The sequence below is a fragment of the Sphaerodactylus townsendi genome, linkage group LG01, assembly GCF_021028975.2.
Source record: "Sphaerodactylus townsendi isolate TG3544 linkage group LG01, MPM_Stown_v2.3, whole genome shotgun sequence".
NCBI classification, from domain to species: Eukaryota; Metazoa; Chordata; class Lepidosauria; order Squamata; family Sphaerodactylidae; genus Sphaerodactylus; species Sphaerodactylus townsendi.
The window spans coordinates 47,418,604-47,444,219 of record NC_059425.1 but is presented as its reverse complement, the minus strand read 5'-3'; the positions used below and the strand labels follow the sequence as shown (position 1 = coordinate 47,444,219).

The 25,616-nt window shown below is 42.4% G+C and overlaps 1 protein-coding gene across 1 annotated transcript in view; it reads right to left on the bottom strand.

Moving 5' to 3' along the window:
* Window positions 1–25,616, bottom strand: part of PTK7 (protein tyrosine kinase 7 (inactive)) — an 88,906-nt gene that overhangs the window by 16,645 nt on the left and 46,645 nt on the right. The window contains exons 2-12 of the mRNA XM_048482530.1: window positions 16,934–17,227; window positions 14,485–14,587; window positions 13,874–14,064; window positions 12,518–12,665; window positions 9,831–9,961; window positions 9,104–9,370; window positions 8,173–8,306; window positions 5,971–6,106; window positions 5,609–5,728; window positions 5,071–5,220; window positions 43–193 (exon numbers count right to left, since the gene is read on the bottom strand). Coding sequence (XP_048338487.1) covers window positions 43–193; window positions 5,071–5,220; window positions 5,609–5,728; window positions 5,971–6,106; window positions 8,173–8,306; window positions 9,104–9,370; window positions 9,831–9,961; window positions 12,518–12,665; window positions 13,874–14,064; window positions 14,485–14,587; window positions 16,934–17,227 — 1,825 coding nt within the window. The remainder of the gene's footprint in view (window positions 1–42; window positions 194–5,070; window positions 5,221–5,608; window positions 5,729–5,970; window positions 6,107–8,172; window positions 8,307–9,103; window positions 9,371–9,830; window positions 9,962–12,517; window positions 12,666–13,873; window positions 14,065–14,484; window positions 14,588–16,933; window positions 17,228–25,616) is intronic.

The following is a 25,616-nucleotide window of genomic DNA, read 5'->3' as shown; positions in this document are numbered from 1 at the left end:
CCCTTCAGGTAATGCAGTTAAAGCAGGCTAACTGTATATTACCTGGGTAACAATTTGTCAGGTTCAAGAATCCTGTTCTTCCCTTTCCACTGGATATGTGGCAGTGGGTCACCCTCAGCTTGGCACTGGAACATGGCTGTGTGTCCCTGATACACTGTGGTGTCATCTGGCTTCAGTTTAAAGCTTATGAAAACTAGAATACACAACAAAAACACAACTTAAGCACAGACATTAAATTGTATGGTTTCTTGATGCAATGGAAAGGACACTCTTGGATTGAAAGGACCTCACAGGCATATTTCTTCAAGTTAATCCACAACAAAGGAGTTCAACACAGGCTACAAGGTATGGTTTTTTAACACATTCCTCCTCTCCCAAGGAGGAAAAAGCAAAATGTTAAGATAAAATCTTGTCGCTGGTTGAGTCTATTAATCCCAAGACAAGAGGTTGCAGAAAGGGACCTTTTACTAGTGAGGGCAAGGGACCGTTGTGATCCTTCGTGAATATTTGTTTCTTTAGTAACTATGATGTCTCATAATTAACCACAACAAATGAACATATTACACACTGCTTTTTACAATCAAAATCTAAATTGTATCCATTAGTCTGCCCTTGAGCTCTGCTGTGAACCTCACCTCTTTCCCATAAAACCTGCAAGGGAGCCCCTGACCCAGGCATAGCAGCAGCAGCACCTAGAAAGCACCCCAGCTAACCTTATAAGGGCAACAATTGATTTGTGATAACTTTGTACAGGCAACAATTAATCTGTTTCACACAAAGGCAAAAGGCAAATTCACATGGTCCTTTTCCAGCCTACTCAATAAGTCCCTTATCCATTTTGTCCTCCCCTTTGGAACCACAGAAATGGGCAACGTGTTTTATTGAATTCTGTATAAAATAGGAAAAATGAGGCTTAAATTTGGTAAATCTGGATTCAGTTTTTAGTTCTGCCATGAATCCATTATATTCTTGGTTATCCACGTGTAGCCTCCACTAGTTCGAATTTTGGAAATGAAAGTAGTTATCACCTAGCAAGTAGGGAGAAAAAATGAGCAAGATTGTAAAATACTCTGCAAATTAAAAACAGTGTTGCACAAATGAATAGCAGTATGTTGGAGATAAAGCAGTCTTTTTGTACTCTGCTGTACACTCCTCCAAATCAGAAATTTCTGATCATCCTGTCTAATATAACAGTTGTGGAGTAAAAGAATATTACCTACAGTCTTTGTAAACAGTTCTGGCTGAACACACCTTTGTGGCTAAACACAGACAATGGACTGGATCTATCAGTCTATTGGCAAAAAGGTCCTGACAGCCATCCATCTTCCCTACTGTCCTCTCCAACTAGCAGTCCCTTCCAAATCCAGAAAAAAATTATTCCCAAGTTTGCAGGATCAATACAAAGTATCAGCCAAACAGGCCATTGGCGAGAAGGGAACAAAACTGCCTTTCCTGTCTCTTCTGTTACCAGAACAGTGCTGAGGGGAAGAGGGAATATCTTCCCCCTCCTCACTGCAGTTCACTGACCCTCATAGCTATCAGACTGCACAGATCCGAAGATCCCAGGAAATAAATGACAAAAGGAATGGTAATATTTCTTAATATCTCTGCCATGGGCTTTCATGGGGGGGTGGCGGGGGAGACAAGGAAGATCCTGCTGGTTTGTGGCAGCAGCTACAGTCCATCTAGGTCTCATTCATCAATTCTTCATTCCTTTGACCCCAGTTATGGTCCCTGCCATAAACTCACTAGGTAACAAATTTTATCTCAGCCCACTCCTGATGTAGGAATAATACCTTGCAAGATTGTTTTAAAGATAATGCCTTGGACTTCATGAGATGCAGAATAGCAGCTCTTGCTGGGACATTTCTAACCTCTTCTCTACTACTGCACTCTACCATAGCTTTCTTAATCCTGCACTCTAGCATGTGATGGGGGGTGGGTTCTTCAATTTGTGTGGGGCAATCAGCAAAAATCATTCCCTAACTCTTCCATTGATAGCAGACATCTTCTACCAGTGAAAGAGACTGACAAGTTTGGTAGACAAAGGGAATGCTGTGGATTTGGCATACCTTGACTTCAGTAAGGCCTTTGACAAGGTCTCCCATGACACTTTTGCAAGCAAGCTAGTAAAATATGAGCTAACCAATGCTATTTCTAGATGGATTTGTAATTGGTTGACTGATCGAACCCAAAGGGTGTTCACCAATGGCTCTTCTTCATCCTGGAGAGAAGTGACTAGTGGGGAGTCACAGGGTTCTGTCCTGAGCCAAGAGCTATTCAATATTTTTATCAATGACTTGGATGATGGACTAGAAGGTATGCTAATCAAATTTGAAGCTGATATCAAATTAAGAGGGGTAGCTAATACACCAGAGGACTAGGGCAGAGTTCAAAATGACACTGGCAGATTAGAGAGCTGGGCCAAAACTAACAAAATGAATTTCAACAGAGATAAATTCCACTTAGATATTCCACTTAGGCAGAAAAAATGAAATGCACAAATATAGGATGGGTGACACCTGGTTTGACACCACTACATGTGAAAGGGATCTGGGAGTCCTAGCAGACCACAAACTGAACATGAGTCAGCAGTGTGATGCGGCAGCCAACAAAGCCAATGCAATTCTGGGCTTCATCAAAAGGAGTATAATGTCTACACTGGGGGAATGTAATAGTACCTCTCTTCTGCATTGATCAGACTTCACCTGGAATACCATTCTGGGAACCACAGTTCAAAAAGGATATTGATAAGCTGTAATGGGACTAGAGGAGGATGATCAAAATGGTCAAAGGTCTGGATTCTCTGCCCCATGAGGAGAGGCTTAGGGAACTGGGTATGTTTAGTTTGGAGGAGAAAAGGTTAAGGGGTGACATGATATAGCCATGTTTAAATATCTGAAGAGATGTCATGTTGAAGATGGAGTAAGCTTATTTTCTGCTGCTCCAGAGATTAGGCACAATGGATTCAAGGTACAGGAAAAGAGATTCCAACTAAACATTAGGAAGAACTTCCTGACAGTAAGGCCTGTTCATCAGTTGAATACACTGCTTTGGAGGGTGGTGGAGTCTCCTTCTTTGGAGGTTTTTAAACAGAAGCTGGATGGCCATCTGTCAAGGGTGCTCTGATTGTGTGTTCCTGCATTGCAGGGGGTTGGACTTGATGACCCTTATGGTCTCTTCCAACTCTATGATTCTATGACTTTATGATCTTCTATCAGTGAAAATCTTAGCCAGCATCCAACACAGTATACGTGAAGCATTTTTAATATTGAAACTATAATACTATACTCTGAATACTATAAACTTTTATGATTTTTAAAACTGTTTTCTCTAATGATATCAGATATCTTGAGATTCAATGTGCTAGAGTTAATACTCATACAGTTCTTGGGTAACTGTATTATTATTGTAGATTTCACAGCTGCCAGATCTTTAGCTGGTTGTTGGCCTTCATTACAATTCGAGCCTCACCCAGAGGCCTAGGAAGTTGTAATGTATCGGCGTAGTATTTGTGCGGATCCCAGCAGGGCTGCCTTCTGAATTTGACAGATGTTAATTTTGTCAATTCGAAGATGTTTCAAGTGCTGCCCTACTGTTTTCAGGATGGCGCCCAGCGTGCCGATTACCACAGGGACGACCTCAGCTGGTTTGTGCCATAGACGCTGAAGCTCGATTTTCAAATCGTGGTATCTAGTGACCTTCTCGTGTTCTTTTTCAATGACCCTGCTGTCACCGGGGACTGCTAGGTCGATGATGGTCACTTTCTTGTCCTCGATCACGGTGATGTCTGGTGTATTGTGTTTCAACACTTTGTCTGTTTGGATTCGAAAGTCCCACAGGATCTTGACCTTTTCATTTTCCATTACTTTCTCTGGACAATGTTCCCACCAGTTCTTAGCTGTTCTTATGTTGTAATTCTTGCATAAATTCCAATGGATCATCTTGGCCACTGAGTTGTGTCTCTGTTTGTACTCAGTCTGGGCAATCTTTGTGCAGCAGCTGAGGACATGATCTACAGTTTCATCAGCTTCTTTGCACAATCTGCATTTTGCATTGTCTGAGGATTTTTCGATTTTGGCCTTGATCGAATTTGTTCTAATGGCTTGCTCTTGAGCAGCTAAAATCAGGGATTCAGTTTCCTTTTTCAGAGTACCAGTTGTTAACCACAGCCAGGTCTTTTCGTTGTCCACCTTGTCCTTGATTTTCTCCAGAAATTGGCCATGCAGTGCTTTGTTGTGCCAGCTTTCAGTCCTCATTTTAATCACATTTTTCCTGTATTCTTGTTTGGTTTTCTGGGTCTTCAGCAAATGTTTGTTCTTCACTTCAATCAATGCCTGTTCTTGACTTTCCTTCACATAATCGGCCAGTGCATGCTTCTCCTCTTCCACAGTTCGCTGTACTTGTTTGCTGTACTTGTAAGCCTCTGCCACCAGACCTCTGGGGAAGGTATAATCTATCAGTATCACTGCGTGGGTGTAAAGCATGGTGCATTGTCATAAGCTTCCAAGTTTTTCTATCCAATGCATCCAACTCAGCCTGTGTCCAGTTGATGATTCCAGCAGTGTACCTGATGACAGGTATGGCCCAGGTGTTGATGGCCTTGATGGTATTCCCACTGTTTAATTTAGATTTCAAAATTTTCCTGACCCTCTGGGTGTACTCTCTGCTGACAACAGTCTTCATTTGTCCGTGCTTGATGTTATCCAACTGCAAAATGCCCAGGTACTTATAAGCTGCCTCTTGGTTGCACTTGATGAGTCGGCCATTTTTTATTATTATTATTATTATTATTATTATTATTATTATTATTATTATTATTATTATTATTATTATTATTATTATTATTATTTCTTTTCCTTTCTTTTCTCTGCTTTACATTTCCTTTTTTGCCTGTCAATTATAATGAGAAAATTAATAAAACACATTATAAAAGAATATTATAAACTCTTAACCACCAAACAGTGTTGACTCAACATTCTATTAGCTCAGAAAACCATACGGGCCACAGAAGGACTCCCAGTTGCCAAAAACGACCTAAAAGTACACGCTGCTTCATAGGATTTGTACCTGCTACTGTGAGCTGAACCATCGCTCTGATTTCTCCCTGTGGGTTATTGGAGGCAATGCAAGTGTAGTTGCCAGCATCGCTTCTTGTCACTCTGTGAAAATGTAGGATGCCAGCATTGTGACTGACCCGTGTTGGCAGGGTGCTTCCATCTGGGTAAGGGAGCAGAAACATCATACTTTTTTTTTAAAGGAGTTTTTACTTTTTTAAAAAAAGATAGTTCACATACCAGACATTAAAGTTTCATATCAGGACATTTATAACTGTTCACAAGGAAAGCAAAATTAAGTCACCCGATTTTCCTCCCATTCTGAAACACATTGCAAATGCCTAGAGAGCTTTCTCTAGGCATCCTCCGGCCCACCCTCACCACACCCCCAGAATGCCCTCGCTGCACCCCACAGGGGCGCCCGCCCGGTGCGTCGTGCACCCCCCTTTCCCCTTGGAGCTACGCCGCTGCTATGAATACACAGAGCAATGAGACAAGGCTTTGGTCAAAAATCCTATGTATCTTCTACCCTCCAGCATGCTCTCTCTCACCGCTTTTAATCCATTGGATTGTTGGCTGTTCCAGGCCTGTGGCAGAGCAGGATACGGAGACCTCTTTATCAAACTCAACGCATTGCTGGGGCTGAGGGGGAGGAGTAAATTTCAAGTTCTCTGTAAGAAATGGAATTATCCAATTACATCCATGAATGCAAGAAGAAAATTCTGCAACAAACACTCACTGTTATAGCTTAAACAGAAGTGTCTTCTTTTGAACAACAGGACCAAGAGAAAGCCAAATGTTTACAAAACACTCTCGGTTCTCCTGTCATCCTCAAGAGATGCAAATGTAGATGGTGCATGCAGGGGTTACAAGCTCATACGCAGCAACAAAATCCCTAATAGTATTCACATACCGAGAACTTGTACGCGAACTTGTGCTTCAATGCTCCCTGCTGGTGTGCTGCTCATACATTTGTATGTTATCCCATCGTACACATCCACGTTGTTAATGCGCAGTGTCCCATTTTCAGCAATGTCAAAGCGAGAATCCTACCAGAAACAAAAACAAGGCATGAAGGCCGTCAGGCTCCAAAAGCTGATAAGAACATGTTTCAGACCCGATTTGGCCAGCAGTTAACTCCCTCCATTGGTGGTAGCCCAAACTGCAGTTGAGCCAAATGATTCAAAGTAGTATTTCATCTATAATGCCCAGATCCCAAAGACAATCTGTGAATTAGTGCACCTCTAACATTCCTCAGGAAAGAATTTCGGGGGGGGGGGGGGGCAATAATCAGAGAAGTCATGAAACTTGACACATGGTATCTCTAAAACCATAACATAAAAAGCTGAACGTCTGCTTTGAAAGAAGGAGAAAACCCTCTGGTTCAAGGCCCCAAGGCTGAGTTCAGGGAACCTTAAGTGCCCCGTCTGCACCTGGACCCCCTCCTTCTAACATCATCTAAGGTTCTAGTTGATTCTTGCCTGCAAAAAGAAAAAAAGACACAGATTCCAGAAGTGCCATACAGAAAAGAGGGGATTAAAAGAAAACTGCAAATGAAAGCCTGTTTATGATGACAGTTGCTTGAACTCATCTTCCTTTTGTTGCATTTTCATAAAAGGGCTTTGATTGTATAATGGGATTAAGCCAGTTGGAACCTGATATGCAAAACCACAGGACACATTCAGCTGTTAATGTGCAGGACCACACAAGGGTGAGGGGGGTGGGCAGCTGACTGGAAGCCACATTGCCAATATAATTTGGCTGCTTAGCTATGCTGAAATACGTGTGTAGGCTCTTTTGTGGGTATGAACTCTTCTTCAAATACATGCACACATGAATGGGTGAGACAAACACATGTGGACCTAAAAAAGACAACAGGAACAGAATCTCTCCCCTTGGATTGCACACTTGGGCACACACTCACCAATCAGCCACAGATGCTCTTGGGTCTGGAAGACTCTGCTCCAGCTGTAATACATTGTGTAGCCCCACTCATTTCCACCACCACGCTTTCTTCCAATAAAAACCTCTCAACAAGGCCTACCTCCAAACCCTCCGAAGGGGTTTTTAAAGGCAGGATTGTAGCAGATGGAGGACCAAAAATAAGAGCCACCATGGTGTAGTGGATAAGGTATCTGGGAAATTCATCTTCGAATCCCCACTCTGCCAAGGAAAGTTGCTGGGTGACATTGGGCTCTCAGCCTCAACCCTGGCAAGAATAAGGATAGGAGACCTCCAAGGAATACCAAGGGGAGGATGCTGAGGCAGGCAATGGCAAACTGCCTCTGAATATCTCTTGCTTTGAAAACCTTACAGGATCACCATAAGCCAGCTGTGACATGACAGACCCCCCCCCCCCCCAAAAAAAAATTTTTTTTTACAGCCATGATAAAGAACTCCATGGGAAAAGTTGGAAAGATGAGGAAAAAACGGAGACAATTTGTGGACCTGAAGTTCCTCAACTCTCATTTAAAACCAACAGCAACAGAATTTAAATTTTCAAACAAGGCAGTTAGCCCCAAGCAAAGAAGAAGAGGTTGGATTTATAACGCCCCCCCCCCCCCCCCCCCGCCCCATCCCGGTCTCCTGTAAGGAGACTCAAAGGGGCTTACAAATTCCTTTCCCTTCCTCTCCCCACAACAGACACCTTATGAGGCAGGCACAGCTGCAAGTTGTGACTCACTAGCCCAAGGAATGTGTAGCAGTGGAAACAAATCTGGTTCACCAGATAAGACACCATCACTCAAATGGAGGAGTGGGAAAACAAACTGGTCCTCCAGATTAGAGCCAACCTGCTCTTAACCACTACACCATGCTGGCTCTCTATTTTCTGTAAGCCACCTTGAAAACACTAGTTATTGAAAGACATGGCATAAATGTTTTAAAATTAAAAGGGCTCTTGTACAAGGATGTTTCTGTAGGAACAAAATTCCTTTATTATCAATCCCATCCTACATAATTTATGTGGTTGTTAATTAACTAGGAGGTCTTAATGCTGCTGGTGAGTAAAGAGAAGGGAGAGACAGGAGAACACGTGTTGCTCAGACAATTAAGAGCATTCACACCAACTTGGCAACCAATTCCACTGAGGACCACAAGGACCTTCCATGCTCACCTCTGAAATAGGGATGCCATTGCGATACCAGGTAACAGTAGGCTTCAGTGAAGCTTTGCTGAGACAGTGAAGATAACCTGGTTTACCTTCTTCCAATTGAACATCCTTGGGTTTTATCATCCATGTTGGTTTTGCTGAAAAATAGCAGATGCTAGTTTCAAACTGACTCAGTGGCAGAAAAGGAATATAAAACCTTGTTGTATAGATAGTGCAAATCCTATAGCATCCATTTCTCAGCCTGCAGTAGAGGTAATCACTAGGCATGATTTAAAAAATCAAAATCATACTGGACTGATTAGCAGAGACGGTGCTTTAGCCCTCAGCTGCAGAATCAAACAGCTCTGCTGACTTCTCATAAGAACATAAGAAAGAGCCTGCTGGATCAGACCAGAGTCCATCTAGTCCAGCACTCTGCTACTCGCAGTGGCCAGACCAGAGCCCATCTAGTCCCGCACTCTGCTACTTGCAGTGGCCCATCAGGTGTCTTTGGGAGCTCACATGCAGGATGTGAAAGCAATGGCCTTCTGCTGCTGCTGCTCCCCGAACACCTGGTCTGCTAAGGCATTTGTTATCTCAGATTAAGATTAGTAGCCAGAGATCGACTTCTCCTCCATAAATCTGTCCAAGCCCCTTTCAAAGCTATCCAGGTTAGTGGCCATCACCACCTCCTGTGGCAGCATATTCCAAACACCAATCACACATTGCATGAAGAAGTGTTTCCTTTTATTAGTCCTAATTCTTCCCCCCAGCATTTTCAATGTATGCCCCCTGGTTTCTACCCCATGCATAATTTTATAGACTTCAATCATATTCTCCTGTCCTCTGTGCTTATAACTACTAGAACATAAGAAATATCCACTCTTTCCCATTTCCCCACTCCCACACAGTATTCCCTCTGACCTTTTCATGATACACAACAGAACTTGCTTACTGGCTACTATGATGTTCTGATCTTGTTTTTTTTCTCCTGCTTTGTTTGCTGCATGGCAAGTGTACAACCCCGCATCGTCTTCAACAATGGGCTCGAAGATGAGTTCCTCCCCTTCTTGCCGTACACTGCCAGTAGTGGGGACCCGAACACCATTTCTTTCCCACCAAATACGGGGTTCAGGGACTCCCCGAGGTGCATAACAGACCACACGCTGCTCTGTATTGTCTATGAAAGTCTTGGGCTTGAGTGGAAACATATCGTCAATTTCTGGAGAAAATACAAGTTTAGAGTTTAGAACCAGAGGTGGGATCCAACCAGTTCTCATCACTTCTCTAGAAGTGGTTCCTAATTTTTTCTAAGTGCCGAGAAGGGGTTACTAAAGCAACCTCCCTGCCCAATAGGGACTGGAGGTGCGTTTGTGCAGCAGCGCCACTGTTTGAATCCCACCACCATCAGAACCTGTTATTAAAATTTTTGGATCCCACCACTGTTTAGAACCCAGTACAGTTCTGAGGGTGCTTGTGAGTGGGCTGGGGAAACAGAGAACTAGTGAAGCAGGCATGTGCTTCTACCAAACTTCCTGTACAAACACCATTTCCACTGAAGGGATATGAAGGTTCAAGGAATGAAAAAAGGTTGGCCCCACCAGCCCTGCCTCACCCAGGCCCAGTTCATGCCTACTGCACCAGGCAAAGCCCACGGGGCATTCCAAGACTCCAGTTCATACCTGCCAGTTGAAGAGTTGCTTCCAAAACAACAGGCTTCCCTCTCTGCCCACGGCCAACACAGTTGTAGACTCCAACATGACGTGCTTTCACCTGAGATATCAGCAAAGAGCCATTGGAAAACATCACAGTCCTTTGAGAACCCAGAAAAAAGAAAACGGGAGAGGAAGTCAACCACTGAGCAAAGCAGCAACGCCTGCAGACAGGCAATAATGTTATTCATCATCATGGTGCCGTAAACCAGCGAGGGGGGGAGGGGGGAGAGGACAGGATCTACACAAAGCAAACAAGACAGACCAAGTTTCATATAGGAAAGACTCTTGAAATGTAGGAAAAAAACCAAAAGCCATCAATATTGCATAGCCTGATATGCCATTATTCAAAAAGAGACAAGGAGCACTTAAGCCCCTTCCACTCATGCAGAATAATGCACTTTCAAGCCACTTTGCAGCTGGATTTTACTAGGCGGAATAGCAAAATCCACTTGCAAACAATTGTGAAGAAGATTGAAAGTGCATTATTCTGCATGTGCAGAACGGCCTGAGTATCAGGGAGGCTTTCAGAAGCATCAAAGGCTTTCACAGCTGGAATCAACTGAATGTTGCGGGTTTTCTAGGCTGTGTGGTCGCAGTCTGGTAATTTTAGCTCCTAGCATTTTGCCCGAATCTAAAGATGCTAGCCACAGATGCAGGCAAAACATCTGGAGCTAAAATTACCACACCATGGCCACAGAGTCTGGAAAACCCACAACAACTTTCAGAATAATTCCATTAAATAGCAACATTGAAAATGACTGTTGGTTACTCACTTTTCTCTGAGTGAATGAGGACTTCTTTCGGTTATGTTCCCTGCTTTCCTCTCTTTCAGTTCTGGGACTCCAGCCAGCAGTTTAAAAGCTAATTTCTAATACAAAACTTCAGCTTTAAATATAAAGCTGGGCAAACATCAACAACAACTGAGAATTGATAAATAAAGTTAGACAGAGCAAGTAGGAAGGAGGAAGGAATACAGATAAGGTGCCTGCTGATAATGATGACATGGGAGGACAAGATGACCTCATTTGCTCAGAGAAGAAGAACCTTTCATGGGTAAGTGACCAACGATGGTTCTCTCTCTGAGTTCTGAGGACATCTTTGGGACCTCCCATGGCAGTGTCCCTATTTGTTGGGTTGGTCATCGTTGTCTGACACGCTGCAGAACACACGCTGTTTCTTCCAAGCGCACCATCAGCAGAGCTGTATGTGTTGATCTTGTAATGTCTGATAAATGTGGAGATTGACAATCAGGTCTTCCTCTATAGAAGAATTCTTTCTAAATGCAATGTTGGTAACTGAGCTTCTTATTAAATGAGGAGCAATTCCAGAGAATGGAACAAGTTTTTCAGGCTTGTATGCTTCCACTATATAGTCTTTTAGGCATTTATTGATGGAAGATTTAGAGATTTTGTTTCCTAGATTAGGTGGAGAAACCACTATGAACATCGCTTTGGTTTTCCTAATGTTTTGGGTCCTGATGATGTAAACCTTGAAGGCTCCTCTGACACCAAGTTTGTGCCAAAGACCTTCCCTGAGGTATTTCAGTTGAGGGTGGAATGAAGGAAGGTATATTTCTTGTTGTCTATGAAAAGTCATTCACCTTGGGAATGAAGGTTGAGTCCATCTGAAGTACTACCTTGTCCTAGTGGAAGACGCTTAAGGAGGATTCGACTGACAAGGCTCCGATTTTCGAGACTCTCCTTGTTGAGGTGACAGCTATGAGGAGGATAGTCTTCATTCTGAGAAATTTGAGTGGAATATCTGATATGGGTTTGAACAGATGTTTGTGCTGTATTCTCTCCTCCCTCTCACCACTAGCGGCATAAGGTGAGTTGGAGTATGCAGGATTCCTTCACCTCCATACCAATCCCCCTCTCCTGGCAGAACCTCTCTATCTGATGTCCTTAATAAAGTCCATGAAGTCTGGAGAAAGGTTAAAGGGGCCGTTCATGGCAACATTACCGGAGTGGTGAGGTTACAGGAACCTCCAGGAGCTGTGTGAGCACCCTGTCCCCCCTTTTGGTTTTAAGTGCTGCTTCTTCCACCCACCGCAATAGCACTGGCGGGAATAATTGCAGCTGCCATCTTGTCTGTGTCATCCTTTTTTGTGTGCTTTTTTGTGCCTGTGTGGGGAGGCAGCTGGGGCTCCATCTCATGAGCTAAGGCAGCCCTGTAGGTCGTGCCCACCAGCATAGGTGAGTGCACCCCCCCCCCTTCCCGGGGCAAAGAAGCCTCAAATTCATCTTTCAAGAGGAGCTCAAGGTCCCTAGTGCCGGACATGGTTGCTTTAACCATGCAACCATTCCTTTCATTATTTCTTCTCGCTATCCAGAAGGATCAGGGGAATGGATATGATGGAGAGGTTTAGATATAGAGGGAGATGAATGATGAAAAAAAAGTAAAAAGTAAAAAGTGGTGCAACTGAAAGACAAGAGGGCAATCTCCACAGGAAGCATGAAGGAGAGGAATTCTAGTTCCTGCCTCCCTAGCAAGCAGCGGAAATTACGTAAAGATGCCCTCAGAGCTCAGAGACAGAAACATGAATCAACTGCTCTCCCCAACAAACAATATAAAATATTCATCTCCTTGTACTGTACTTTTCTCTATTAGCATCACTTACCAGTTAGCTTCTCATTCTGAACAGGGCTGCTTACCTGCTCATATTGGAAACAACTTTTCCTTCAAACAACCATTCCTGAATAGGTGGTGGCACTGCTGTGAACTGGCAATGGAACATGGCCTCTTCATTCCTATTGACAATCTGGTTTTCAGGAACAATTACTGGCCGAGGGAAGCTCTCATCTATGGGGGGGAAGGGGAGAAGCACAGGAAACTGATGATCTCTCACTTACATTTCTTTCTCCTTAGCAATGTATTTCTTTGCAAAGGGGACAGACAAAGGTGCAGGGAAATAAGAAAATAGACTGTATGCCTCCAGGCAGCCACCTGACTAGAATACAGCACTCAAAAGGGCCTACTGGGAATTTAGGTTCTCCTAAAGAAACGTTAACAGAGTTCTATCTGCAGAACTACTTCGTGTGTTCACTATACACAGTCCCGTTCTTTCCCATACCTATCTGAGAGGATTTTTCAAAGGATGGCATTGATTAGACAGCTATTTTTCCTTCGAGAGGCTTGCTCTGCTTTCAGGCATTAAGCTCAGTTGGCCAAAGTTGTATACAAAATGGAAGAGTCTGTAGTACTGACATATGCAGAATGCACATCAAAAATAACTCACTGAAGTAATAGAAAGTGAAATGCCTGCTAACTGGGAGACCTTGTTAAATTAGTTGACATTAATTTGCTATTAAAAAGCACTGAAATTACAAGAACTCTTCTGCAAAAATCCCCTCAAACCTGCAGATTAGGCTGAGAAGATAGCCCACAGCAAGGATGAAATGCCAGTATATTTCACCCAGAGAATGGTCTGTCATAGCCACAAGTACTATCTTCAGACAAACTACAAGTTGAGCCTGCAAAGAATCATCATACTGTTGTACCTTTTCAATAAGCTATAGAATAAAAAGGCCATTTCTATAAGCTATAGAATGGATAGTGACAGATGTGTACAGGTTTTTTTAATTACTTGATTGTCTTTGTAACGGCCCTATGGAACTGAATACCTCCCTTACACCAGTACGGCAGTGGCAATCTCTACACGGCTACTGGTGCATGAATGAGATAGCAAGGTTGGTTAAAAATCCCAATAAGAGAGGTCTGTTTCAACAAGTCATGCTTGTATTACATATGTGCATGAGTACACATAGTATTCCAAAACATATTATTTCTAATATGGTTAAAAGGAAGATTCTCGGTTCGTTGTAGCTCCCTTTAACGTAAACCCAATGTGGGAAGCATGTACTTCTCTGGCATAATATGTGAAATGGCTCCAAGTCTTTAATGCCCCTTAGACAATATTTTTCCTTAACAGTCAGTGTATTCATCCTGTACCTTCTTTAAGTGAATTCAGCTACTACAAAGTCATCTGAGACAGCACAACTTCCATTTACCTATGATGCTGAGAGTGAAGTTTTTGCTGCTGCAAACAGAGCCAGCACTATTCTGAGCACAGCAATAATAGATGCCGTTGTCGTCTGGACCAGCACTCCTGAGAATTAGTGTGCGCTCCTTGCTGACAACTGAATAGTTGTTATGATCATTCACAATCAAGGTGCCATCCCGGTACCACTGACTTGCTGGGCTGAGAAACACAAAACAGTTTAATGGCTCTGCATAAGTATCCACAGTTCTTGTTTAAAAAGCAGCCATCAGATGGCTCTACTTGACTAATTCATTATCGTAACACAAAATGTGCAGTCATGAATATTCTAATGATAAGCAATATATCTAACAGCGATCCTAGAAAGATATAGCACAAAATTACTTTCTACCAAGAGGTAGCAAGTAAACAATTAAGCCTCATCTGCATACCAGATCTACAGCATCTTTACACCCACATAGAAAACTCAAGCAGAAACAGTGTCCTGCGAAACCCAGAATATGTAAAGGGGATGTAACTCTTAGGTTTAAAAACTTGTTGCAGGAGAAAGATCCCAGGTGAAGGAAGAGACAAAGGGCAATTAAGAGCAGAATGAATAACAACTGAACAATGATTACTTACCGTGGGTGCCCATCAATATGGCAGCGCAATGTCACCTGAGTAGAACTCTGTATATCTTCCACTGTGGCTGGACTTTTCAGAACAACAACTCCTGTTTCAATCCCTTCCAAAAAAAAAAAGTGAAGGGAAGAGAGCAATATCAAAGATCATGTTGAAACTTCTGCTCCTCTACAGAACGGTGGAAATTGAAGCACCTGTGTAACTAACGTCAGGTGTCAAAAATCTTTCTTAGGCACAAACTCACTTGTTCTGCACTAGAAAAGGACACCTGAGCTGCACTCTTGCTCTGAAAACGTATATTGTTCCTGCATTTCTGTGATAACATAAAACACTTGCTAAGCTGTAGCATCCACCCTAAAGCCATGAAAGTATTAACATTCTACATATATAAATGCCTATAGTTGAAGCTTCAATTTAGTCTCAAGTGCAGGCTATAAAGTTCCAACTTCTGTCCACTTAGCAGGTATTGATATGGGATAGAGGTGTTAAAACGTTTTCTGTGTTACTGTCAATTTTCAATCTATTCAAGGGAGAAGGGTCTTACGGACAGGCAATATCTAAACTTAGCAACTACACTCTATTATAGGAAATTCAGTAAAGTGAGCCACAAGAGAATTAAGATATGCATTCTGCATGATTAGCCCTATTAAGGGTAGAATGTGGGGCACACTCTGGACTTCTCTGTCAAATGCATGTATTTACAAACGCTTCAGTCACACATAGCATTTGCTAGAGTTTGGCAACATCACATGAATCTTGCACACTGCCAAGCCAGACTTTCTGCTTGGCCTACAAGCAGTACTGGAATCTATTGTATGAGTTATTTGATCATACTTCAAGGGCTGTTAACGAGAGCATCACATTCCTAATGGCTTTCAGCAGAATTCATCAGGGTTGATGACAGAGAAAGTCAAGGCAAGGATTATCAGCGTCAGGTGGAGGCTTTACACTTGGGATACTAAATCCAAGATAGTGGACCAAGCCAGACACCCATTCCATGTTTACACTTGTGCACTTGTATGTAAAGTGCCATCAAGTCACAGCTGGCTGATAGTGATCCCTGGTGGGGTTTTCATGGCAAGTGATCAAGCAGAGGTGGTTTGTCATTTCCTTCCTCTGCAGAGTCTTCCTTGGAGGTCTTCCTTCCAAGTACCAACTCAGCTTAGCTTCCAAGATCTGATAAGACTAAGCTTACACTTGGCTCCTTTGACATTTCCCCTGCTTCTCCTTATTCTAGTCCAGTGGTGGCAAACCTATGGCACTCCAGAAGTTCATGGACTACAATTCCCATCAGCCCCTGCCAGCATGGCCAATCGGCCATGCTGGCATCCATGAGCTCTGGAATGACTCATCGAAATTCACCACCGCCTCAAAAGTCCCATCCTGAATCAGACAAGGATATAGATATTTGAAAAGGCTTCCCCAGATAGCCTGAACTCTGCTGGGGCCTCTGCTAGGCAAGTACCTGGGATTTTGCCATCATCCACCTGGCTTCTCTTAGTAAGGGCTAATGGTTAACTGACATTTAAGCAGATCATATTTTCCAACAAAAATGGCATTTCCAAATTCTATTTCATTAGAATTTGGGCTGCGAACTAAACTTAGACAAAATATGAAGAAACATCATACCTGAAAGAATTACATACACTTACATTCCAGTGTGTACACAAAGTACAGAGCTGGAATTGGCTTGGCCTCCCTGGTGTGCATTTTATTTCCTTACTTTTAAATGTAGAAACAAAACTGGACTCGTAATCAACAACAGATTTGTTGTCACTCCTTCTGCCTCCAAATCATTCATCTAGACCAGGGGTAGGGAACCTGCGGCTCTCCAGATGTTCAGGAACTACAATTCCCATCAGCCTCTGTCAGCATGGCCAATTGGCCATGCTGGTAGGGGCTGATGGGAAGGATTCTGGTATCTGGAGGCACTGGATTCAATCTAGACTTTCAGTGATGGCAAACCTTTTTGAGACCAAGTGCCCAAATTGCAACCCAAACCCCACTTATTTATCACAAAGTTCCAACCCAGCAATTTAACCTGAATGCTGAGGTTTTAATTTAGAAAAAAAATGGTTGGCTCCCTCTTCCTCCACCCCACCCGCTCGAGCAGGGGCCAGCCTGCTCTAGCCTCCAGCAAGTCCTGCGTGCACCGCTCTGTGCCTCTCAAGCATCTCTGCCTCCTCTGCGCCCCCACCCCCCGGGCAGCAGCCACCCGGAGCACAGGCCCCAGGCCCACCAGCTGAGTCCTCCCTGCTCACTGCTGTGCGCGCACGTCGTGCTCAGTGGCCCAGGCCAACCTAGATGTGTGTGTGTGGGGGGTGATTTTCTGCCCCCCACATGACAAACTCTCTGGCACCCTTGCCGTAGGTTCGTCATCACTGATCTAGACTACATAACTGGTATACTATGTGTCTGACCAAATATACGTTGTAACCGAAAAACTCACACTTTATATTGAAAGATGCATTTGTTGTCCGAGCTTCTTCTCCGGTCACCGTATTCCGGGCCACACACTGGAAGTTTCCGCCATCTTGATGCCTATCAACAGATGTGATCTGCAGGCTGCTTCCTTCCTTGAAACGACGTTCAGTGTCTTGAACAGGAACTCCATTCTGTAGCCACTGAAACTGTATGTCACTGGGTTGTTCCACTTCACAGAGTAAGAAGGCACTGCGGCCATGGAAAGCATCCTGGGAATATGGCTCCTTGGTGAAGAATATTTTAGTTTGAGCCCCAACAGCTGAGAAGGACAAAAAGAAAAAGAAGATCAGATCCTACTGCTGTTAAAAGTCTGGGGAGGAAGGGGGAAAATCAAGCAGATTACTTTAGACCAGGGGTGTCTAATTCATTTATTATGAGGGCTGGATATGACATAAAGGTGACTTGGTTGGGCTGGGCCTGTGGGGAGGTGGTGGTGGCTTCCTCGGCTGGCCCAGAATGGCACTGGGGGGTGCCTGGTGAGTTCATAGTGGGGTGAGGGGGCTGCCCTGAGAGGACTTATCAGGCCTGTGAGCCAGCTGAGGCAACGGGGGGGGGGGTTACCTTAGCTGGCTCATGGGCCTAATAAGCACCCTCAATGAACTGGATCTGGCCCCTGGCCACATGTTTGACACCCCTACTCTAGACTTTCTTCTAAAAATACTACAGAAGAGAAACTGAATGAAAACTATCTTAACAGGCTTTAAGGTAGCCATTTGGAATTTTGTTAACTTTACTTTGCAAAGTCCTGATAGAAACCATTTTTAAATGTGATAGAAATCATTTTTTTCAAGTCCTTAGAGGTATGAAGATCATTTTTAAAAATTGTTAAATTATGTCTGCCTCTCCAAAGGTACTTAAACCTTCCCCAGCTAAACTATTAATTACAGCATACAACTAAACTATTAATTACAGCATACAGAAATCAGTCTCACCAAAGACAAAATCCATTCACTAAAAACAGGAGACCAGAATACACCAAGAAATGTTCACCCAATACACAATTTCTGAGTATATTTCAAAGTTTACTCCCAGAGCCTAACTGGTTTAAAGCCATGTTGAATGAATTAGGTCTCTTCACATAGTAAAAAAAAACCTAGATCTGTAATGGCCTTCCTTCAGTAGGCTACCAATACACTACAAAATGTCCAAAAAGACTGAGAGACTATGATTCCATCTCTAAAATTACACTATAATTATATGAGATAAATACCCAATGGCCCTCTTCCTTCTTGTATGGCATTTACAAGGAGGAGAAAGACCTTACCAGCAAGAAGCCATCTAGAACAAAACTGGGGTACAGTTTTTAAGAAGTGCATGTCTCCTTCATTTGCTGTTCTCCAACTCAGAATACATACATTGGCTGCCTCGAGGTATAAAAGTATAGCTGTAATGTGAAACCCACACAAAGGCATTCTATTCTAACTTGTAAATTTAGAATGGAATAATTTTATGTGGAAAGAAGACTTTTATTGTTAAATATATATCTTAACAAGGCCCTGAAGCACTTATAAGATGGCTACCACCTGGACACCAAAACTGAGAACTGCCAGACCTAACAGTAGGAGTCTTTATAGCCTAAGCTATAAAGCTAAGGCGCCATAGTTGGGCTGTAAATGATTCTCTTATACTCAGTGGGTCACACATTGACTGTGTGTAATTTCCTAGTGTCTCAAGTTCACACATGCAAGACATGCTACAAGAATTCAAGAGCTCCTTCTGCAACTCCATTTTTCCTTGTCTACAAAGTTAATTCAGCCTAGTATCTAGTACCAGTCTGGACCCTATGAATGGAAATTACCTGCTATGGACTTTATTAATTTTCCAATCCTAGCATCAGAAGTAAAATAGACAAAAAGTAAGTCCGCCAATATCACCATTGACATCTCCAATTATTTCTTATTGCAATGAGGTACAAGGAGAAAGACAGATCAATATAACATATGAAAATATGATGGATAAGCAAGAATGAATAAAATCTTGACAGACAATAAAAGATGAGGGAAATAATATTTAATGGCTACTGTATAATCAAATGATTTGGAACACTGAAGAACAAAAGAAGAAGGATGTTTGAGAAAGAAAACTAATTTTGAACAGTTAGTTACAGGAGATACAAAACATCTATTAGGGAAAATTTATAAGCTGTGAATTCAATATGATACTGAAACAGAACAAGTGAAAGACTGTATGATAACATGAACACAAAAGTTTGATGAACAGCCTTAAATCAATGGAAAAATTATATGGATTCAAGAAATTAAGTTTAAAGAATGTCAGATGTTGTATAGGTGCTATATTACACCAAGAGATATAGCAAATGCTAACAAAGATTACACTGGTAAAGGTTGGCAATGCCAAAATACACATGTGACATTTTATCACATGTGGTACATGTGGAAGAAAGCAAGAAAATATTGGATAATGGTCAACATTGAGAGGCAAAAGATATTAAAAATCAAATTAGCATTAGACCCCAAAAGTATGTTATTAAATATGTTGCCAAGGTATAATGAACTATTTAAATATATTGTCGAAGGCAATGTGTAACAGACTCCCTCTGTGATACACCTCTGAAGATGCCAGCCACAGATGCAGGCGAAACGTTAGGAACAAGATCCACCAGACCACGGCCACACAGCCCGGAAAACCCACCAGAACCTACCGTATATACTCGTGTATAAGTCGACCCGCATATAAGTCGAGGCACCTAATTTTAGCACAAAAAACTGGGAAAACTTATTGACTCGCGTATAAGTCGAGGGTGGGAAATGCAGCATCAATTGAGGCATCAGTAGGTTAAATGTTTTTGAATATTTATTTCAAAGAAAAACAGTAAACTGGCTCTGTAAGTGGAAAGAGGGTCCAACAAAAGAACAATATGGGTATCAACAATAACTTTTAAAAGTACAAAAACCTTAGCTCAACCAAAGCAACCAAGCTAAAACACACAGAGTTAAAATCTTTCAAAACTGGATTCCTCATCATCATCTGTATGTCCAAATGTAGCTTAACTTAGATTTTAAAGAGGGATATCAGAAATGAAAAAATCTACTATTAGCTTCCATTGTATGAAGCAATGGGGGGACTATGGGAGCATCCCCTTTGGGGGTCCAATAACTTTGGATCCCTGACCCAGAAACTTCACCAAACCTGGCTGGTATCATAAAGAGACTCTCCTGATGAGACCAGCCGGGTTTGGTGAAGTTTGGTTCAGGGGATCCAAAGTTATCGGACCCTAAAAAAGAGGTAGCCCCATCTACTAATAACTCCATTGAAAACAATGTGGGAATGGGGGCATACCCTCCTTTGGGGGTCCATGCTTTGGACCCCCCTGAACCAAACTTTACCAAACGTGGCTGGTATCATCAGGAGTGTCTTCTGAGGGTACCCTGAAATTTTGGTGCCTCTAGCATAAAAACTGCGCCCCCTGCTGGCAGGCAAAGTAAAAACACACAAAATTTTTTAATGACCCGCATATAAGTCGAGGGGAGCTTTTTCAGCATTAAAAATGTGCTGAAAAATTCGACTTATACATGAGTATATACGGTATTTAAATATATGATGACTGCTGCCAGAGTGGTATATAGACAAAATTCCTAACTTGAATGAATGGATAAGTAAACGAACAGAATATGCAACCACAGCAAAATTAATGTCTTTAGTGCATAATAGACTCCTACCCCCAACATAAAAACCATTTTTTCCAGAGAAAAAGCAGGGAATTTGGGAAAACACTGGGGGTGGGGATTCCTGGTTCTCAAACTGCCAATCTCCAAATTCCACAGAGATCTCAAACCAAATGGTCAGCAAATTCCAAAGCTTTGCTCTGAATTCCATAATTTTGTGGCCACCTGGATCTCACTATCCCTAAAGCTCATTTTCAAAAGAGGGCCATAGAACAGAGGGAAGAGGTGACACCCTTTGAAGAAAGTTTACTGAAAGTCAGTGCTTTGATCTGGTCAATAAACAGATATAAAACAGAGGTGGGCACAGCCCATGGCTCTTTTTTTGCAGCTACAGCAGTAAAAATTTGTGCAGGAGTACTACAGGACAGACAAATACAGCAGATGTTGAGACAAATAAAAGCTGAGGGGGTTCTTTGTGCCCTTTTATAAGTATCCAAGATGCACGTCTTAAGGGCTACATAATTCCAGGCAGGTAAGCAGATGTGTCTCTACAACCACCTGGGACTAATACAAGCAGTGCAATCTATTTTTGCTTAGGTTTGATGTTTGATGTCTCACCTTTCATCAAAACATTGGGCTGAACAAATTTCCTTGGAAGACAGTCCCAAAGATTTCAGAAATACATCTAGATTCACCCATAGGAAGCTAAGAATTGCAGATACGCTCATATTTGAGTGATCTTGATACTTCAGAAGCTGGATGTATTCCGGTATATTTCTGGGTTTTCCAAAATACTGGCTCTCTCTCTCTTCTACTTTGGCTAGCATTTTTCCACCTGACATATCAGTAAAACCAAGCTCTGAGCTGCCAGACCTTAAAAATCAACTTGTAAACTGAAGATACTAAGTAGTCTGGACAGCTATTTTCCATGTTGAAGCAAGACAATTGTAAATCCTATCAGGAGTTCTTAAAATCGTAATGTCAGACCTTCAGAACTCACTTTAGGAGTGGTTAAAAAAACTATAGACAAAAGGCAAAAAACATGGGGGACAATGAGGCAACTAGACAGTGTATAACAGACTTCTCCCTATGATACACCTGAAGATGCCAGCCACAAATGCAGGAGAAACGTTAGGAACAAAATCCACCAGACCACAGCCACACAGCCCAGAAAACCCACCACAACCAGTTGAATCTGGCCGTGAAAACCTTCGACAATGAGGCAACATGTTCACCCAGAGCCAATTAGAGAGAGTGATGGCCCTGAAGAACCAAGATACAACCAAGAGAGCTTAAGGAGCACTGAAGAAGCTGCAAGCGTGCAAAGGAATGATACCAGACATAGGACACAAGGGGCCAGAAATAGTGATGGCATTACTTATAATTAAACAAACAACAGGTCTGGACAAAATTATTTAAACAATACTTCTAATATATCATTTTCAGGGAGCTAAACTAATATTGTCGAAGGCTTTCACGGCCGGAATCAACCAACTAAACTAATATTTAAAGTAGTATTTTCTTTTTGCTCGTGATAATGATCACTCTCTGAAATGGGTCATTCTAATTCTCTAAACTGATTTTGCAGATTAAGGAATTGAGGCTGAGAGTGCATCTTCTCCAAGGACACCCTGCGAAATCGACAGCTGAGCTGGGGTATTTTGTGATAAAAAACCCCCAACATTTGGAAAAATAATCCTGCAATGTATCTCCAGAATGGACTAAAGACCTTAATCTCTGGCTCTTATTTTATGGAAGGCTTTACTTACAATTTGTTAGGAGTGGCCTCTGCAGATCAGAGATGTTTAAGGACTCCAATTCCACCATGACTGTATTATATCATCCATGATTTTTAAGAGGGGGTAATTCAGGCCAAGTTTAAATAAGGTAAGTGGACTTGGGTCACACAGTACAAGGAAAACAGCAACTTTGAATAAAGAGAGAGATTCACAACCTATATTTAACAGATTTAAATAATAAAAATATTTATGAACGACTTTTTTTTACATATACTCAAAGCTGTACCCAGATATACAGATGATTTCACAATCAACAACAACAGTAACAGTAACAAGCCTTTATTGGCATAAAATAAACATACAAAATAAGCATACAAAATTTGCCCATTATTGCTCACAGTTATAGACACTGGTACTAAAATATATACATGGTCCTTCTGTAACTATAGGACATTCCTTCAGCTAAGTTGACTCTCTTAAACGTCATCGGATACTGACAGAAGCTAGAAAAATTACTGCTGGCTATATGTGGTCATTATACATAGACATTGATTGGTATTCATCTAGACTTACGTCTATTATCGTTAGCAGAAATTTTGCTACATTCTCACACACTGTGGGATCCATGTTGTTCAAAAGCATAGGTATCTTAAGAGCATCGGTTAGATTGTTATACAGAAATGGGATAAGTGCAGATTATTATTATTATTATTATTATTATTATTTTATTGGACTTATATACCGCCCCATCCCCGAATTGCGACATTCTGATTTTTGCAAACCTTACACAATGAAAGAGGGTATGATCAAGTGTCTCCACCTGACCCATATTGCATGGACATAGCCTCCTCTGTTTGTCAATTTGTTGATATCTGCCATAGAGCAGCATAGAAGGCATTAGATTGAATCTGGCCAGTGTTAAGGCTCTTCTTAATTTAGGGTTGGTGATCCAATGTAAACATAATCTGGCCAGTGTAGTCCTTGTTCAATTGGAATCAAGCTTAGGGGTCCAGGGGGGGGGGGAACACGTTTTCCTCGCAGCCATTATTATATCCTAATACTCTTGTTCTAATAGCTTAGTTTTCAAGCAGCTATATGCTTCTGATAGGGAAAGAGGGACTAACAACTCTAATGAAAAGCCAAGAGTGTTGATTTTTCCCTCAACTAGTTTCAGCCACCTAGAATTTGCATAGTCGGAAAGCATGAGGTGTAGCAAACTGGAGTGATCCTGCAAATAGTGGATACGTAGCCAGTATCTGACAGTTCTCAGCCAGGCCATTGTGGCATATGATATTTGCCCAAGTTCTAAACATAGGGCTGCATATGAAGCACAATTTGTGTAAAGCCCATAATTTTATGGAAGAAAGCGGGGACTGGAGTTGTGTGTTTATATTTTTTGTTTATAGCTCCGATCCAAATTGAGGTGCTCCATAGAGGAGCTGAGAGTCGCATTTAGCATTAGAACACCTTCAATGCGGATGAAGTATATACTGGTGCCCCACAGTGAAAAAAACGGCTGAATTGCTAGGGCACTGTTGTTAGCTGCAGCGAGTGCTAATTTCCTATGTACTGCCCAATTAAGGTTGCTGGTAAGAGTTATGCCCAAATATTTGAACTGGTTAACTTGTTCTATGGGTCTGTTATTGATGGTCCATGTATGACTAGGGGGTCTTCTAGCGAAGACCATTATTTTGGTTTTTTCATAGTTAATTACCAGTTCGTTCCTCTTACAATATTCAGCACAGCAATTTAAAAGACGAGTGAGACCAACTTTAGCGTGGGAAAGAAGAACGGTGTGGTCGGCATAAAGTAACGCGGGCACGTGTTTAGTGCTTAGTTTGGGAAAATCAACAACAAAAGATTTAAGCAAAAAACACAACCACAGGTCAATTTCTAAAGTTCCTTTTAAATAACTCACAGCCCCATCCAAGGATGGGGCTGAATCTGCCAGTGTGAGGGGTGTGCGGCAGTGCTGGCAGACTCATTCTCCTTGGGACACTTGTCCCAGCAGAAGGGTGAATTCCCCAGCATGCGGGATACCACACCAGTATCCCTGCGCCCCCACCCTTGCGAGGGCAGTCCAGCAGAGGAGCCAACAGCTGTCAGATCCCTCCCAGCCACTGGTCCTGTGTGCCAGCAACCAGGACTGTGGACTTATGCCACCCAAAAGGTGGAATAAGTCTATTCAGTCTAATGGGGGCTTCCCAGCAGCAGAGAGGCTTTTCGGCATTTTAAGCCTCCCCATGTCACTGGGAAGCCTCCATGGGGAGTGGCGGGGTGTGTGTGTGTGTGGCTAGGCTGTCTGCCTTTTTTCCTGGAGATCACCAAGAATGCCACGCTCTAGACAATGGGGCTAGCTGAAACCACTAGATTTCCTTGCTGTGAAGATTGTAAGCCAGGAGTGTCCAACTCTGGCAGATGTTCATGGACTACAATTCCCATCAGCCCCTGCTAGCATGGCCAAGTGGGAATTGTAGTCCATGAACATCTGAAGCACCAGAGTTGGACACCCCTGTTGTAAGCACTTTGATGTTGTGATGAGCACTGTGCTCTTAAGGGCTCATACCAGGATAGGTGATCCGATTAGCACTGGCATCATTATAACTATTGTTATAAAACTACAGTCAGTACAACTGAATATCAGTTGATATTCAATTGATATTCATTTGAATAATGGTTGATATTCAACTATTTATTACTTGGGTAATGATTCTGGGGCTGTAGCAGAATTTCCTTCACTCCAGGAAGAACAATGCATTCCAGCTTGTATCAATGAGTGAAAAGAGCTGGAGTGGAAACACAGGAAAAGAGTCAATGAATGACAGGAAATAGAGGCTGAACAATTCCTACCTCATCAAACAGCCACCTGAGAGTAGCACGTCATGCTGCTGACACAGAGCACAGCTGTGCCACACGGCTCACTGACTAGGGAAGAATTTGCTTCAGTACAGATTCTAGCAGAATCAGAAAAACTTTCTGTTTAGGAGACTTCGTCACTAGTACTCCCAGCCAGCGCCTACAAATAGCTGCACATTTTCACTGCTCAGGTTACAAGCTGGCTATAGAAAGGGAAACAAAGGGCAATTCAACAGTTGCTGCTCTCCATCTGATTTGGTCCCCAGGAATGAGTTCTCACATGGAACCACGCCAAAGCAGCTTGGAATTTCAGAGCTAGTCTGATACAAGACATATGCTAAGAGGCTTACACATAAAATACGTACCATTTAAAAAGAAGAAAAATACAGAAGTATTAGAAATAGCATACTGTAGCTGCCCCATAGCT